General features: G+C 39.3%; 1 protein-coding gene and 1 long non-coding RNA gene across 3 annotated transcripts in view; both read left to right on the plus strand.

Moving 5' to 3' along the window:
• LOC310714982 (FERM domain-containing protein 4B-like) overlaps positions 1-15649 on the plus strand; it is a 45787-nt gene extending 30138 nt beyond the window's left edge. For both annotated transcript variants that reach the window (XM_083521105.1, XM_083521104.1), the window contains exons 12-24: positions 107-183; positions 2732-2870; positions 3486-3624; positions 5826-5959; positions 6145-6261; positions 6795-7023; positions 7455-7511; positions 8273-8411; positions 8504-8665; positions 8750-9465; positions 9866-10001; positions 11461-11573; positions 11708-15649. In XM_083521105.1, the coding sequence (XP_083377231.1) occupies positions 107-183; positions 2732-2870; positions 3486-3624; positions 5826-5959; positions 6145-6261; positions 6795-7023; positions 7455-7511; positions 8273-8411; positions 8504-8665; positions 8750-9465; positions 9866-10001; positions 11461-11554 (2139 nt within the window). In that variant the 3' untranslated portion in view covers positions 11555-11573; positions 11708-15649. The remainder of the gene's footprint in view (positions 1-106; positions 184-2731; positions 2871-3485; positions 3625-5825; positions 5960-6144; positions 6262-6794; positions 7024-7454; positions 7512-8272; positions 8412-8503; positions 8666-8749; positions 9466-9865; positions 10002-11460; positions 11574-11707) is intronic.
• Positions 15650-16522: 873 nt separating this feature from the next.
• LOC310715002 lies at positions 16523-18563 on the plus strand. Its single transcript, XR_014530208.1, has 2 exons — positions 16523-17874; positions 18073-18563. It is a non-coding gene; the product is annotated as an uncharacterized lncRNA (long non-coding RNA).
• The last annotated feature ends 208 nt before the right edge of the window (positions 18564-18771 follow it).

Below are 18771 nucleotides of genomic sequence, written 5' to 3' on the forward strand. Positions count from 1 at the left end.
GTGCACCTGGAGAGGGAATGAGTAAATGCTACTGTGTGGAGAAACACACACACACACACACACACACACACACACATTTTCAGAACACTGTCTCTCTTTTCCCCAGCTGTTCCAGTGGAAGCAGTTGGAGAATCTTTACTTCAGAGAGAAGAAGTTTGCAGTGGAGGTGAACGACCCTCACAGGTAAGAACAGAACTGGATTTGATGCTCAGATTCCAGCAGTTTGGTTACTGCATTGTCTGAAATTACATGTGTTTTTGTGTGTGTTCATGTACCAATATGAGTCTGTATGTGGAGTGTAATTGTCTCTCTGTCTCTCTCAATTTGTGTGAACGTCTGTCTGTTTCTTTCTGTCTGCATACGAGTCTGTCACTCTGTGTCTCTTTTCCAGTGTGTCTGCACATTTGTCTTACTCTCTGTGTATCAATATGTCTGCCTATCTGTTTGTCTGTCTCTCTGTGTGTCTTTCTGTGTATCCATCTGTGTGTGTGTTGGTGAAATGAGAGTTAATGCAGTTGGAATGCGTCTGTATGTTAGTCAGCTGGTCATGACCTGTGCCTTACTGTATCCTGTCTGCTATAAGAACAGAAACAGTTGAAGCAATAGTGTCTAACAGCTTTTTATAAAAGCAAGACAAAGCCTGGCATAGCTGAGTCATTTCTATCTGTCATGGATGCTTACATGTGCTCCATCCGAGATATCTACAACAAAAAAAAATGGGATAATTTCAAACTGTTTCTTGTGTTATATCACAAGGCATAACAGCTTCAGAAGAAATCACTCATTTGCCCTTTTCTACATACACAAACGTATAGATTGAAGTGGTAATTCAGTGGTTAACTTTTTATTGAACGTCTCATTGGGAGTTCATGAGTTAAATATCCCAGCACCACCAAGCTAACACTGCTGGGGTCTTGAGTAATTGATTGGTATCTGATTGGCCATATTCACAAGCCAGAAATAGTTTAACATCCGTCCCTCCCAGACAAACGGGTGCTTTAACGGTGCGTTATACTTGTCACAAGTACAATACAGGACAGTGAAAACTTTTCTTCACATTTTCAAATGATTTTAGGATGCTGGGGGTCAGAGCTTAAGCAGTGTCACTGAAGCACAGAGGGAAGCACAGAGTGGCAGCTTGGCAATGCCAGGGCTTGAACCCCCGACCTTCCGATCAGAAATCCAAAGATATAAACACTGAGCTTTTAATTACCATTATACAGCTCAGCCATTTACACTGCCATGGAATCATCAGGATTCCAGCTTGTGATCTCCTGTTATTGGGGCGGCATCCGATCACTTTACTTCATTTTTCAGGCCTACTAAGCTCACATGTTTCTGCTTAGAACCCAACTTTATAAATACATTTTCATGCACTGTAATGGTGCTAAATATAAAATCCGTAAAGTTCAGGTTAAGAGACGGCTACGAGTTAGCAAACTAAGCCCCAATCATAAATAGCATCTCATTGGCCATACAATGTGCTATGTACAATCCATCGTGTATGTAGTGCATATACACCGGTCAGCCATAACATTAAAACCATTGCCAGGTGACATGAATATCTCATTACAGTGGCACCGATCACATGGGTGGGATTTATTATTTACTCAGTACTTTTCCTTTACGGCTACTGAACTTCCGAATTTCAGTGGCTACATCCAGTAGGATAATATTCCCCATTGCACTGCAAAACAACTGTTCAGTAATGGTTGAAGGAAAATGAAAAAAAGGTGTTGACTCGGCCTTCAAAATCCCCAAACCTCAGTCAGATCAAGAATCTGCAACAAAAGTCCAACCAACATCGCAGTTTACAGGACTTAAAGTCTTGTTGCCAGACACCACAGCACACCTTCAGAAATCTTAGGAAGTCCAGTCCTTTACAAATCAGTTGTTTAAGTGGCACAAGGGGAACTACACAATATCAGGCAGGTGGTTTCAAAGTTATGGCTGATTGATGTTGAGTGTATAAAGAACATGAACCAATATTGAATCTGGTCAGTCACTGTTGCCATAGAAACAACCATCAAAAAAACTCTTTAAAATACACTTGTCTAATCATTTCTGGTATTTTTTATTCTCATCAGATTTTAAACATGTTTTCAAAATGTCACCTTGACTATCTGCTTGAGGTTAATAGGTTTCTCTCTATGTGAAAAGATATTTCGTTTTATAAGAATAGAGTGTTGTTGGGCAGCTCAGTGAACAAACTCGTCCATAACGTCTTTAAAGATTTATATCAAGCATCAAAATCTGCAGTTTCAAAACCACAGAAACAGCCGTTCCTTGCTCGAGAACTTATTATCTCTTATGATCGGTCATCTTGTTTTCAACTGTATACTGTAGGAAACCTTACTGAATATCAAGAAAAATACACTGGATTGTTGTTGGAAGGAATCCGGAGACGTTCGAAGGGCAGGATTTACAGTACATTTATATTTTGTTTCCTATCCTTTTCCAGGAAACGTCAAACTGGATGAACAGTTTTTCCAACTGGATTTGTAATTACTACAGATTTCCCTACAGTGATGTAACAAAATACTTGAAAACCCATTTCATACAAAACAACTAATAATATGAAATTCGAAAGGGAAGCGTTGAAAGTCTGAAGCTTTGCCCCAAAAAACGTTTCAGTTGGTGGCTCAGGTGTTTAATGGAAACATGGATTAAAACTGTTTGAATTATATATATGTGTGTGTGTGTGTGTGTGTGTGTGTGTGTGTGTTTGCAGGCGAGCAGTGACTAAGCGTACGTTCGGACAGACTGGTTTAGTGATTTATACGTGGTATGCTAATCACTCGCTGATCAAAACCATCTGGGTGATGGCCATCAGTCAGCATCAGTTCTACCTCGATCGAAAACAGAGCAAGGTCAGATATATGTGAGCACGCACACATGCGCATGCATGAACGAACACACACACACACACACACACACACACACACACACACACACACACACACACACACACACACACACACATTTGCAGCATGAAGAAATCGGCTGGAGGTACTGCAGGATGTTCGTCCTGATCCTACTCGATTTTCACGGCATGCTTTTTGTCTTTCATTAAAAGTAGACATTTTTTAAAGACATATCATTTAATAAACACATTTTTTTTCAGTCCAGGTGAAAAATATGGAACAATAAGAAACATGCTTCCGTGTTCTAGCCAGTTAGTTACACATTACAAGACCCGACAAAAGGTTGGGAAACCCTACCTTTCAAGTCACCTCACCTACATCAGTACCTGACTTTACTAATGCTATTGTGGCTGAATGAGCACAAATCTCCACAAAATCTATCGGAACATCTTCCCAGAAGAGTGGAGAGTTTTGGCTTATAAGAGCAAATAGGGAATAAATGTGCAATAGCATTTTCAATAAGCTCATACAATTTATATCAACTGTCCAGAAGGACAGACAGCACTTTTTATACATTTTCATTGTTTTACAACAAGATTTTCTCCTTGCCTTTCTCTACAGGCTAAAATGACCGCAGCCAGGAGTTTAGGAGACATCGCTGTCGACTTGACAGAAAACGGAGCAGCAAAAACCACTAAACTTAATGTAGGGACCAAAAATCAGCTCATCATGGCCAGCAACGGGAGTCTTGTCTCAACTGGTGGGTTTCGCTTTATTTCAGTTTACTGTCTGTTTCATTTTTGTTTTGCTCAATATCATGTATAAGTGTAGTAAATACTGTATATTAAATAAATTACAGAGTAAATATTATATTTAATATTACATACACACTTTTAACAGAGTTTCAGATTAACACAATAAATATTTATTATATCATTAATTATACCTTTTATTTATATATTTATATATATATATATATATATATATATATATATATATATATATATATATATATATATATATATATATATATATATATATATATTACAGTGGAACCCGGTTATGTCGATGTCCTAGGGGGTCGCCAAAAAGCATGGAGGTAACCGATGATCGAGATAAACGAAAATCAAAATGGCGGCAGTATATTAACGTGCTTGAAATTTCTTTATGTACATGATGTGCGTTAATAAATGAGAATGTGCATGCACGTGTTTTTTTAGGTTTTTTTTTACACAACAGCGTTGCTGCGATTTGTTTGATGAAGGCGTGCTATAAAAATACATACAGTACATGTTTATCTGTCAGGAATCCACCTGCCACGCCCCCTTCAGCCCCCTTCAGCGTGGCAGGTGTTTTCTCGGCCGCTTTCTCTGAAGCTCCCGGCTTCAATCGCGCACATATGGTGCTCGTTTATCATCATCACCAGCTCCTATTTAAACTTCCACACTCTCACTCTCCGTTATTGTTGGTATATGTTGGTTCACGGCGGTCGTTGTTATCGCGCATGCGTATCCCGGTACGTGTCTTCCCACCGGCACTCTCTCAACGGCTGCTCTTTTCTTCCCAAAGCGCATCGCGGATTACAGCGCAATTTTCCCCCCTTGTGCTCGAGATATTAGGGTTCGGCGACATAAAAAAGTCGACATAACCGATTAAAAAATGCTTAGAAAAAGCGAGAATTTGGCGGTTCCACTTCAAAAACGTCGACTTAATAGGGTTGTCGAGGTAACCGAGGGCGAGATAAGTGGGTTCCACTGTATATATATTATATTGATTATTAAAACAATCAATCGTGATTAATCGCAACTTAATCACACTTCTATTTGTTCTACTTGTACCTTAAAATAAAGCGTAAATAAAAAAAAAAAAGTGTAAATGTTTAAAAGTAATGATGGTGTTTAAATTTCTTAAATCACAAGGACACCAAACTGACATTTTGCTATGTTTCCACACGGACTGTTTTAATTGCGGGATGTGTACATCATGGCGAATTATGGTGCTTGATTTGAGATATATATAACAAATGCAATCCTTTTAACAGTATGTGCGGAACATTATTAAATGGCGGACCGCAAGTTTGTTTAGTCTCCTCCTCTCACTTTGAGAGCATTTTTTATTATTATTATTACATTTAAAAACATACACAAAAATGCCAGGGGTATAAACCTAGAGAGGTAAGAAGCTGCAGTTAGCGCAGTGTCACTGTGGCTACTCACCAAAATACTCCAAAACTCATAATTATTCTCACTCATTTATTTATTAAATCTCGCACAGTAGGTACCACAGATAAATGGAATTCTTGTCGCCAGAAAAGCTGCTTTTAAAAACTGAGTAAGGAGGTGGAGCTGGTGGTAGCAGAGCTGAAGATGTTAAGATTTTCGTTGGGAGTGACAACGATGGACAGGATTAGAAATGGGTTTATTAAAGTGAGAGCACATGTAGGACGTTTTTGGAAACAAGGTGCGGGAGGTGAGATTGAGATGGTTTGGACATGTGCAGAGGAGGGACATGGGGTATATCAGTAGGAGAATGCTGAGGATGGAGGCACCAAGAAGGAGGAAAAGAGAAAGACCAAGGAGGAGGTTCATGGATGTGATGAGGGAAGACATGCAGGTAGTTGGTTTGAAAGAGGCAGATGTAGAGGAGAGGGGGGTATGGAGATGGATGAGCCGCTGTGGCGACCCCTAATGGGAGAAGCCGAAAGAGGAAGAAGATTATACATGCAATATGATATGATGTAAATAAACCTATATATATATATATATATATATATATATATATATATATATATATATATAAACCTGTATCAATAGAACTAAAGAACTAAAAGATTAGATTAGAGTATTACTAAAATAGATGGAATACAATGTATATTTATTTCACTTGTACCATATAAAATGTATAGTATATTAAACTAGTGTTCACAGTATCTTTGGCCTGTTAATAAAATTTGATATCCAGGTTCTGCAGACTCCGAGATGAACGACGAGCAGAAAAAAGAGAAGCTGGCTGAATTACGGTTGAAGGAGAAACAAATCCAGGATGTATTGAGCCTAAAAATGGCCGAGCTGAAAGAGATATGTCTTAGGGAAGCGGTAAGAATACATCATCCTTTTTTTTGTGTTATGTACGTTATAATATGTTTTGACCTTTTTTGATTAGACTGCATTTTTTTTTTTATGAATATATTTATATTCGATTGTATTTTTAAGATTGTATTTTTTTTGCATTTGCAATATGCTGTATTGTATTGTTTTGGTCTTTTGTTGTTGTTGTTCAGGAGCTGACTGGTAAACTCCCCAAAGAGTACCCGATGAGTGCCGGTGAGAAACCTCCTGGCGTCAGGAGGAGAATCGGCACATCTTTCAAACTGGATGAGCTTTTCCCCTATAACGAGGTTGGTGTAAGTCCGTAGATAAAGTCACAGAACGGTATTTACGCCAGAGTATTGCGGACTGAAATATTACCAATACAAACATATGGGATTAATATTAATATCTATTTTTAATTTAAAAATAGAAAGTTTAATTTTAGGCTTTAAAATTGGTATATTATTGATTCATAATGCAGTTATGATGATGGTATTTTCTGTTTTAATACCCCTTTGAATCAGTGTGTACATAATGGAGGAACTTGTTTAGTTTGCTTCTGATTACCGAGACATTCATGTTCAATGTTTGATGGTTTTCCTGGTTTCTTACACCTGAACCACTGCCTGGTCTTGATTCTGCCTGCCAATTGTTTAGTCAGGAAATGATCAGCCCCCTCAAACTAAATTCAAAATTCATCTGATTCTTTTAAAATGTTGTTTAAACTAAATCATGAAAATTCAAACACCGTTCTATCAGTTTTCATAAGACCATCAACAAATTTTCAGATGTTTATAGACTTCCAAATACAAGTGTTTCTAAGAGTCTGTGTTACGTGCAGGATCCGTACCTGAGGAACCTGGAGAGTCGTTTTGCCCTGCAGAGGAAGATCGTGGAAGCGGCAAAAAAGCTGGCATCCGAACCCGAAATAGGCAAAACGGTGAAGAAGAAGCGGAGGAGGAACTGTCTGGATGCCATGCAGAAGCTACAGGAGATCGAGGATGAGATGAACCGCTACCGTGTGAAAAAGGGCAAAAGACCCAAGCAGAGGGCCTCGCGGATCATCGCTGGTACGTTCCGAGGGGGCTCCGCAGGGGTGTCTGGAGGCACTGTCTGGAGCTTTACTTCTGATTGCTACAAATCCGCTACCTTTGATAATGATTGATTTCCTAGTTAAATAAAACATTAATTTAATAATTTTTAGACTTCTTTTAGAATTTTGTAAGCTGCACTAATGTGAGAGCTGTTGTTAAGGAAAAGAAACCCCTCTCTGGCCAATCAGAATGTAGTATTTTTTTTAGCTCTGGGGTATAAATTCATTTGTACATGTAATGCAAAGCGTACGCATGAAGTTTTTCTTACATTTGGTTTTGTTGAAAAGGCTGCTGTCTTTTACTGAACATGTCTCTTCAAGTTTCCCCAAAGGCACATGCAAACACACACACACACACACACACTGCTATATATAAAACTAATACCAATCACCTTCTCCCCTTTACAGAAGAACTGGGTCAGTCAGAATGCAGCTCTCTTTCTGACAGCATTCCTTTAGATGACAGTAAGTAAGACAATAAAAGATTTCAGCAGCCTGAAGGTTTATTTTCACAACTACAATATATGGACAAACATTTGTAGACACACGATTCATGTGCCATTCATTTGTAGACACAGGATTCATCCATTTCCACATTTAGTATCCATTTCCCTTTATTATAAACTCCACTCTTCTGGGAAGATGTATCACTAGATTTTGGTGTCTGCTTGTGAAGATTCATTCAGCCACAAGGTTGGTAGTAAAGGCAGGTACTGATGTAGGTGAGGTGAGGCGGCCTGAGGTGCAGTCAGCGTTTACATTCATCCCAAAGGAGTTCAATAGTGTTGCGGTCAGAACTCTATAGCAGGCCACTCACGATCTCTACTCCAACCCATATAAAGCATATCTTCATGGAGTTTTGCTTGTGCAAAGGGGCATTGTCATGCTGGAACAGGTTTGAGTCTCCTAGTTCAAATAAAGGAAAAATTTAATGCTTCTGCATCCAAAGGCCTCTGATACAATTGAGTGCCTCCAACTTAGTGGTAACAGCTACTAACCGTCACTTTAGCAGTGTAAAACACTTTCACATTCCCTGGAAGTTTAAATGAAACCATACAGTGTATGTGTGACTTGAAATACCGTGATATTTATATCAGTAAACCCTATGCCCACTAAAGACTACTTCCCAAACAGCATAGTATCACTACACAGGTAGCAAAAAAAAACCCCGAAAGACTTTTTCCTACGACTGTTTGATTGGTTTTGCCATGTGCTTATGTGTGTAGATGATGTTAGTCAGCGGCGGCGATCTCGCTCCTTGCAGTGCTCTCCGTTGCTTAGCGCTCCTCCTCCGGTCAACCTTGACTACGATACGCAGAGACGATCCTCTGAGAGCGACACACACCATGACACTGCGCTGAGCAGGTGTGCATCCTCAATGTGGCCTCCTTTTACGAATGCGTCCTCTTTTTTGAATAAAAGTGCCTCTATTTTTTTTGTTATTGTTGTACCTGTAGACTCGAGTGTGATTCTCAGTCTGGTTTGTACTACACCTCTAATGACGCCTCCTCAGCCTGCAGCAGTCCGTATAAAACCGTCCCTCGCAGGCAGGCGGAGCTTCACAACGTGGCGCAGACGCTCGCCATGACCCGGAATGCCTACAGCAGCAGCCAGCTTGGGTAAACGATCGAATTTTCAAGCTTAAGAAGATTTTGCCTTTTTAAAAGCAAGTTCTTTGAATCATTTCTTTATTAAACTGGCAGGTCCGAAGGACCAGCTCACGCATTCCGACATCGCAGCGGAAGCCTGGAGTCGCAATCTAATTTCCTCTGTTATTCCGGTTCGGAGAGATCTGTTTTTCCAGGTCGTCGCAGCAACAGCTCTGAGGTCCTGGACGATTGCTCGAGTGTGTCTAGCGCTGATTTCGGTCCTCCTTGTCCTTCCACACCTCCGTACCTCACCACTTTATCCCTCCATCACCAACACAGCACGGGCAGCATGCCAAACCTGGTGCCCCACCATACACACCCTCATGCTCACACACACACTCACCCTCGCACACCGTACAGCCCTGCTGCATATTACGTACCCGGCTATGCCACTGCTGACTATGAGCCCTACACTAACGCCAATGCTAATGGTGCTTACGTATACGAGAATGAACTTGAAGGACACTACAACGTCAACCCTTCATATCACGCACATGGGTACCATGGCAACGGGCGCAGTAAGAATTACGGGATGGTGCACAATCCCTATGCAACCTTAAGACCTCCAAGGAGCAGGAATGAACATTTGGCCAAAAGCATGCAGAAAGCACTAGTGGTGGAGCATCTGAGAGGCTGGTACAACCGCAACACTGCAGCACGGAGGCCAGTCTACGGCTACGAATATGACCGAGGCTACCCACATCATCTCGGGTATCAAACTCTACCAGCTCCATTTAGCAGATCCAGCAGAACCAGCTCTTATTCTTCAGGTAACCTATCATCCACTCAAGTCCTCTTCCAGAAAATTCTTTGCTGCATAGCTGATGTGCGAGTCGAGAAAATGTGATCACACTCGCTTACATTAGCAAGCTAACTCCAAGTAGGCTAGGATGTAACCTGTTGTGTAGCGTGTGCTTTTGCAGATAATCAGACATACAACAATCGGGCATTACATAAAAAATATTAAGAGGCGACATGAATTACAATGATTATGTTGTTTGAGTGAAACTTATCAAGAGGTGGGATATGCTAGGAAGCAACCAACACCTTCTGAACCTCACAACTAACCACAGTAATGCTCTTATAAGACATGTATAACAATTTTAATTGGTTATGCAATCCATCTTCCTGTATCATCACTCCATCCTTCCTACCTTTGTCCTGTTGCAGTGTCCTCTACAGCTAGCGGAGGGCAAAACTGGCACGGCAATGCAGATTTAGGGCGGAGTGAGAGTGAAGTGGATGGAGATGTGACACCAACATCCCAAAAGTCCTTTGCTGGTGCCTACAGTCCCACTCGCAGCAGGTGGGAAAATTCTCCTTATTTAAAGCTGATGAAGCTTCTATTAGCATGCTCCTCTGTCAGGTGTTTGTTGTTTAAATAAGAGGGTGGGATGATTTGGTTTCAGCAAAACTTATGTAGTGGTCATAGTTCATTGTTTTCCTTTCAACAAAGGGTATGCTTTGGTGACTAGTGGTACTGGTTAGATCTTTGGGTTTTATTGGTGGTTAGGGGTAGGTAGTTAGACAGGGTTTGTGAAACTTTTGTGATACTGGTCTGGTGATTGGATTTTAGCAGTGGAGAGGGGTAGTGGTGTACTGATACTTGTCATGTGTTTGGATTTCAGCAGTGGGGAGGGGTAACGGTGCAGTGATACTGGTCATGTGTTTGGATTTCAGCAGTGGGGAGGGGTAGCGGTGCAGTGATACTGGTCATGTGTTTGGATTTCAGCAGTGGGGAGGGGTAGCGGTGCAGTGATACTGGTCATGTCTTTGGATTTCAGCAGTGGGGAGGGGTAGCGGTGCAGTGATACTGGTCATGTGTTTGGATTTCAGCAGTGGGGAGGAGTAGCGGTGCAGTGATACTGGTCATGTGTATGGATTTTAGCGGTGAAGAGAAGTAGCGGTGCAGTGATACTGGTCATGTGTATGGATTTTAGCGGTGAAGAGGAGTAGCGGTGCAGTGATACTGGTCATGTGTTTGGATTTCAGCGGTGGGGAGGGGTAGCGGTGTAGTGATACTGGTCATGTGTATGGATTTTAGCGGTGAAGAGGAGTAGCGGTGCAGTGATACTGGTCAGGTGATTGGATTTCAGCAGTGGGGAGGGGTAGCGGTGCAGTGATACTGGTCATGTCTTTGGATTTCAGCAGTGGGGAGGGGTAGCGGTGCAGTGATACTGGTCATGTGTTTGGATTTCAGCAGTGGGGAGGAGTAGCGGTGTAGTGATACTGGTCATGTGTATGGATTTTAGCAGTGGAGAGGGGTAGTGGTGTAGTGATACTGGTCATGTGTATGGATTTTAGCAGTGGAGAGGGGTAGTGGTGTAGTGATACTGGTCATGTGTATGGATTTCAGCAGTGGGGAGGGGTAGTGGTAAAGTGATACTGGTTATGTGTATGGATTTTAGCAGTGGAGAGGGGTAGTGGTGTAGTGATACTGGTCATGTGTTTGGATTTCAGCAGTGGGGAGGGGAAGCGGTGTAGTGATACTGGTCATGTGTATGGATTTTAGCGGTGGGGTGGGGTAGCGGTGTAGTGATACTGGTCAGGTGTTTGGATTTTAGCGGTGGGGCGGGGTAGCGGTGTAGTGATACTGGTCAGGTGTTTGGATTTCAGCAGTTTGGAGGGGTAGCATTGTGTAGTTATACTGGTAGGCTGTTTGGGTTTTAACAATAGGTAGGGGTTGGCATGTAGTTGCCACTGGTCAGATGTTTGGACTCCAGCATGAGGTACCAAACTAGTTTTTGTGTTTGCTGGTGCGTCAGGTTTCATGCTGAATGCAGTCCGTCAAGGCTGGCCGATTCTCTCCCACACACTTCAGAATGTGGCGAGGTATTCAGTAATGATACAGACCATTAGAAGAAGCACAACAGGACAGGTATGATCCAAACCAACCACTTTTACAGCATAACAATTTAATGCGGTGTTTTGTATTTAATTTTACATGCTACATGTCAGTTTATACTGCAATGTATTTTGCTTGTCCTTTTTTTTTTATTTCTTTTTTTATAGGTGGACCAAATCACTACAAAAGCAGCACAGCAGGCATGGGGGTGGAATGTCTTCAACCGTTTCCTGGAAAAAGTGAACGAAAAAATATATATAAAATAAAGATTTTTTTTTATTGTGCCTTGGAATAGAAAGTTCAGTCGGAGGGGGTCTAATCAGTCGGAGGGGGTCTAATCAGAGCGAAATGTGGAAAAAATGTGATAAATTTCGATTGAAAGTTTCGGTAGGGTTCAAATCTCGAGCTAATCCAAGCTTGTTCAGGGGTATCAGTCCTAATCTACTGACACTCGTGCTATGTATTTAACTGAGAGTGTAGTAAGCCCCTAGTTCCTTTGCCTAATAATGATTGCTTCAGAACCCAGGCTGCTGGCAGTCAGATAAAAGCTGTCTCAAATCATGAGTTATTTAACTGTGAGCTCTGTGAGAGGCTAATATGTAGTTGCTGTACTAGAGAGAATAGGAAAGGGAAGATAAACAAGTAAGAATGTGTGATCTATACAGCATATTTCAAAATGGCTGCAAATACACTGAAAGTAACGAAGAGGGACGATTTGTTTTCAGCCATTTTGTTCTTGTTTTTCCACTGGAAGCTCAATGACTTAGTGGCGTTTAGCACTCGATTTAAGTGGTCGGTTTTTATACCAAATGCCCAGGTATTAGATAGTCCAGGACAACGTGTATGGTGTGAGTCCACAGGGCACAATGTGAACAATTGTTAGGTTTTTTTTGGTCTGAATTTGAGCTAAAAGTGTGTACAGGTCACAACAGATCAACTTTGTTATCGCTATTATGGGTTATGGGATTGTCTCGAAAAGGTCCTCAGAAGTCATGGGCTACTTAGACAGACCCCCCTCTCCAGGGACAGCTGTCCATGGTGATTATTACCGTATATAATACAGGATAACGATTCTGGGGATGGAGATTTTGTGGTTTTGGTGAATCTAGCCATAATAAATCAAGCTGCCTTTTTACACTCTGTTACAGTTCTATAGCACTGAATATTTGTTTTTATTTTTATTTTTTTTTTTAAGATAAATGAATGTTACAATGTTAAAAGAATTCCTAATGCCTTTTGACTGTACAAAAGCAAACTAATGTCTGTAAAAAAGAAAAGAAACGGAAACGTAAATTGGAAAACGGTCCAACACCGAGCGCACAACCGAAGATCAACGTACGAAACACTTTGTAATATATTGTAATGTAATTTAGTTCTTCGTAGGACTCAAACTAGAAAAAAAAATCTGATTAGTTTCTAGTAACTGATCAAATACCAAGCTGTGCACACAGACCCAAAATGAGGCAAAAAAAAAAAAAAAAAAAAGTGAAACGTTTGCTCTCAAGTTGCACATGATAAGGGAAAGAAATAAAGAAGGGCAAATCCCCAAAAAAGTCACTGATGTTTGAAATTTAAACGTGACAATGTTCTTTACCAGGAACTGCAATTAAAAATTCCTTTGAAAAGAAAAAAAGGTTTTAGTGTTTTTAAATGATATCAGTGTCTTTATTAAAGAAAGAATGCAGTACAAAAATGACCTGAATGGATTTTTTTTTTTTTCCCTGTAAATTTGAGCGAATGTTCGTATCCAAAATCATCCTGAGTGTGTGTAAGTGTACACATTCAGACTAACCAATGTGCAGCTCGACTTGATCAACTACAAATCATATCAGCATCGATTACACTTTTTTTATATCTGGAAATAAATTCAAGTTACAATTATTTTGATTGTTTTTTTGTTTTTTTTTACATATTCAGTGTTTAGTAAACGCCCTTATCCTCACAGACCTCGAAAAACATTTTTTAAATATATATCATTGGCATAAATAAAGATTTAAAAGCCAGTAAACCCATAAATAAAAACCAACAAAAAAATATATTTTATTACATCTAATGAATAAACACTAGCTCCTAGAAACTTTTTTACTTTATTATTATTGTTATTTTATTTATGTATTTATTCTTAAATATGGCATAGTCAAAATAACTTCCGCGTCTTTCATGCTCCCAGATGACTGTGCACTTGGCCTCATAGGGAGGGTTTTTTTTTGGGTTAATACATAAAAATGACTGTAGAAACACGCCGAGCACTTTGCAGGTGATCAACACACGTAGTATGCAAAAAAAAAAAATAATAATGAGTCTGTTTTCCAGTAACGGCACATCCCACAAGTGTGCTGTTCATATCTTTAACACAACAATTAGTCTATATGCAACTCATCTCTTTGTAAACGGACTGTTCAGCTGTACTAATTGTTTATGCTACAGCCAATTCATCAGATTCAACCATGAGCTTCTGACCAATCAGTTTTGATAATTAAATAGTACTTGTTAGAAATAGTAACTCAGTGATTAACATATTGGATTTCTGTTCAGAAGGTTGTGAGTTTAAAGCCCAAACTCCACCAACCTGTCACTGCTGGGCCCTAGAGTCGAGACCTACAAGGGAACAGATTTTTTTCGCTCCCGCAAATTTTGTTAAAATTCTTTTTGCTATTATTTACGTTTTTTTCCCGCTTCCACCCGCAGGTACATCTAAAATGTATAAAAGTTTAATTTTTAATGCACTGACTGCTGCTTCCTGCTTTTATTTATATATGAATGAAAAAAGAAAGGGAAAATGTAAAATGTTTCATTTTATTTGAGTTCGACTTTTTGTGTAAATGATGAACATGGACATGAACAAGGAACTTTTCAGAACATAGAACATCAATTGAAGCGATATCTTATATTAAAAAAATTATAATTATAATAAAAAAAAAAAAAACAGGCCAAGGTTTTGTTGTGTTGTATTTTCCTTTGTTTAATAATGAAGTAATATCTGTAGCACTCATTGATTCTCCTGTCTTGCGCTTCAGACATTGACATTTTATTTGAGTTGCCATTGTTGCTTTTGTTCAGTGGATACAAAACAGTTCATTTGTTTTAGTAATTTATTATTTTTTCTATATCTAAATCTATATATTTTGCGGGAGTCCTGCATATGATTGTGTTTTCCCGCAACCCCCACACACGAGTATTTTTCCTCCCGTACCCGCATTAACCAAATAAATCTTGTCTCACGCCGCACTCATTTGCGTTGGGTCCCACAGTGCAGGACTCTACCCTAGAGCAAGGCCCTTAAACCTCATCTGCTCAATTTGCTCTGGAGAAGGGCAGAAATGTAAATGGAAGTAAGAACACATCTCACACTCACTGTTGGACTTTAGATCACATGGTCCAGCACAATGGCATTTTGCAGAGCAACTTTCAATTTAAACTTACGATCTTACCAACATTTTAACCACAGAGTTACCACGCTGATAAGTAATCAAGTTATTTAAAGCTTCCAAAAAAAGTTGAAAACAGAAAATGGAAAAGAAAGTGTAAATTAAAACTTTACAATTGTCACGTGATTTTGTTTTTCAAGGGTGAGAAACTCAAAATATGTAAAATAACAATTCTAAATATCAGTGATGTTCCTGCGTACAGCTACATAATATAAAGTTGTAATAAAGGAGAATTATATACAATAAATATAGCGTTGAAGCCACGTAGTCAGTCACCTGTTTATTATGAGGTCATTTTTGTCCTGTGTCTTACTTTTACAAGCACAAATTTCACAATCATTTTGGAAAAGCGCTTTTTTTCTTTGTTAGGAGAAACAGTGGACTGTTGCTGTTCGTTCCATGCTGGAAAACGTGGACCTTTCATTTATTTCTCGTTTTTATCTGAATGTATCACCAAGGCATTGTGTTTTTCTGTATTGTCGTCGTGTGTTGTGTCAAAACGCATGTGCTGTACAAATGCCCATTCATGCTTTTTTTTTTTTTCCCAATGCAAAAATATGAATGTTTATTCCACCTTTGTCGTCGTTGCCACATGTGTGGCGATTGTCTTTTTTATCAAACCAAACTGAATAAAAGAAACAGCCCACATTTTGCAGATCTGATGGGCTGCGAATAAAAGAAGTTGTGTGTGTTATAATATTGTTTAATTAGCCAATAAGCCTCATGGCAGCTATAATATTATACAGTTCAATTTTCGTTAACTAGTTTTTGTACAGGCAGACGTCGACTTGTGACCTATGCAACTGACGACCATTCGACTTTACGACCACAATCGCTAGCTGCGCACCGTCGTGCGTTTAAAAATCACCATCAGTGAAGCTTTTCTCCCGATGCCGTGCAGCTCAGAACACAGGAAGTGTGTTTTTATGCCCGGTTGTTTTTCAGTGTGACCAATGATTCGCATTTCCTGTAGACAGTCCGAGTGAGCAGCAGGTCAAACGTCAGATTCAGTGGGAGCGCATCTGATTTAATATAAAGAGTTTCATTGGTTCACTTTAACCCGTTCGGCAATTTAATTGAAGTTTGTGAAACCGGGAAATTGAAGTTTGTGAAACCGGGAAAAACCCAGGAAAAATCCATAATTAGCCGCTTCGTTGTTTAAGGCGCGGGGTTCAAAGCGTGGGAAAAAAGTAGCGGCTTATAGTCCGATAAATACGGTACTTAAAGATTTTTATAACATCATTTCACAGTACTGTACATATAGCCTACTCTACTTACGACCAAATCGTGTTACGACCGGTAAGCCGACGACTACCTGTATAGGCAAAGACAAAATGCTGGTAAATGCATTATAAAATTTTGATATTTACATAATATTAATTTCACTAACATTTAAGCAGGAAGTCCAACTTCACTGATGTTAAAAAGTAACCAATGAGAAGGATGATAATAGAAATCAATAGATGCAATGATCATAAATAGGTTATTATCAAAAATATCAATAAAAATAAAATTAAAATTCTAAAATAGGGTATAAAATAAAAATGTATTTGGCTGAAGAGCTCTTTCCTCCTGAATGATAATTCATGAATTAACAGTTTGTCACGGATGATCTGAGGCGGCTGAATTCAAATCGATTAAGGTTTTGCATAAGCTTGAGACCTTTTTTTATGATTCATCACACACACACACACACACACACACACACACACACACACACACACACACACACACACACACACACACACACACACACACTCTAAGCACAGTGAAGAGTTCCTGAAGCTTGAGCTCTAATCCATCACCTGTGCCACAGTGTACAATGCAGTCCAATTATTTATTTTTTATGTAAATAATGCATTACACAAACAATGAATGAGACGGGAGTGTCGTGACTTACATCGGACCCCATTTTTCCTGTAAAATCTTTGCTCATAAAACAGTTCATTAAAATTTATATATAATTACAAAAATACAAGAATGCCCTGGAGACAATTTTTGTGGATTGCCCCGCCCTCCTGTCTAACAACCTGAACCTTGTTTCCTATTGGCTTTTTCATTTGATAACACAAATTTAACACAGTCTGGACTATTTTTAATATTCGAATGCAGGGGTCACCAGGGCGCCCGCAAGGACCACATGAGTCGCCTGCGAGCCTTTTCTGAAAATAGCTGTTTCCTACCTTGTTAAATCATTGTTGATAATTATTGTGAGAAATCATTAACATGATCGATGTCTTCACATAGAATCTATGTGAAGACACAGGGGTGTCAAACTCAAGGCCCGCGGGCCAAATCCAACCCGACGTACAATTATATCCGGCCTGCAAGATGATTTTATATAGATCTATTATTATTGTTATTAATGTCGCGGCGATATGATGCGCTGATAACACAAACAGATCCCATAATGCAGCGCTTCAGCTGCCTTACCGAACGCGAGGCTACCTGAGAACATTCCAGCATCAATCAAGTCGAGCTTCTGTTGATGTATTTAACCCTATTGTAAAGTTATTGTGAAACAGCGCCTCACAGTGGCGAAGAGAAAAGTTGATTCTGAGTAGATGTTTACTGACACTGGCGGTAAACACGTGTGTCTTATTAGTGGAGCGAATGTGGCTGTAATAAGGGAACTGAATCTAAGACGCACTACGAGACAAAACATCAGGAGAAGCTGAAAAACCTGAATGCAGAAAGTAGAAGAGTTAAAGAAGGGTCTGACATTTCAGCAGATGTTTTTCACCAGAGCAAAATCACAAAGTGAAGCTGGTGTGAAAACAGGAGAAATCAGAGTCTCATCAGCCTGTTATTTACAGAGGGAGAGTTTCTGAAGAGCTGAATGATGAAGGTGTGGGACGTCTGGTGTTTGACAGGAGATATTTTTATGGAAAGCAAAATATTTTTAAGTTATTTAAAGTTTAAGATTATTTTTTATAAAATGGAATAAGAGCAAAGAAATCTGTTTTGATTTGTTGTTATTTTAGCGTTTAACTTAAAAGCACAATTTTTATTGATTTTTTCAGGGGTTTTTTGCAGCATGTTCATATTTCTAACTTGTATAATTTTGACAGGAGATATTTTTATGAAGAGCAAAATATTTTAAGTTATTTAAAGTTTAAGTTGATTTATTCTGGAATAATATTCCTGTCTGTTTGTATTTATATTTATGTTAAAAAAAACACTGTTTTAGTGTGTTCAATAAATGTTTATCCTGTTCGCCTTTGAGTTTTGCCCCCTGTGCAATTGAGTTTGACCCCCTGATATAGATGAATATCATTAATTATGAATAGTAACATATAATCAAAGGTAAATTGAGCAAATTTGTTATTTCAGAAGTGTGTATCAAACTGGTAGCCCTTCACATTAGTCGGTACTCAAGAAGTAGCTCTCGGTGTCAAAAAGGTTGGTGACCCCTGTTCTAATGTTTGCAAAGAACTTGCCAAAAAGTTCACCGTACCTTTGATTTAAATCATGTTGCCTGCTATTTATTGTTTTGCCAACTACAATAATGTCAATATTGTTTTTATTGAAGATTTACCTTCAATTGTTTGTGGAATATTTGCTTAAAAAAAAAAACACAACAACACCCCCCCCCCCACCCCACACACACACACACACACAAACACAATCTGGCACAAAGAAAGTTCAAATAGATCAAGCAATGCTACGGTTCATTTTTCACCAAAATGACTAAATACCACATCTGCATAGATCCTGTGGAAATATTTACACACACTACGGAAGAAATTCACACCATGTCAAGATCTGACAGTGTTGTTCTATTCCATTCGCAGGTACTGACA

Source organism: Silurus aristotelis (assembly GCF_946808225.1).
Source record: "Silurus aristotelis genome assembly, chromosome: 19".
In the NCBI taxonomy this organism is placed as follows: domain Eukaryota; kingdom Metazoa; phylum Chordata; class Actinopteri; order Siluriformes; family Siluridae; genus Silurus; species Silurus aristotelis.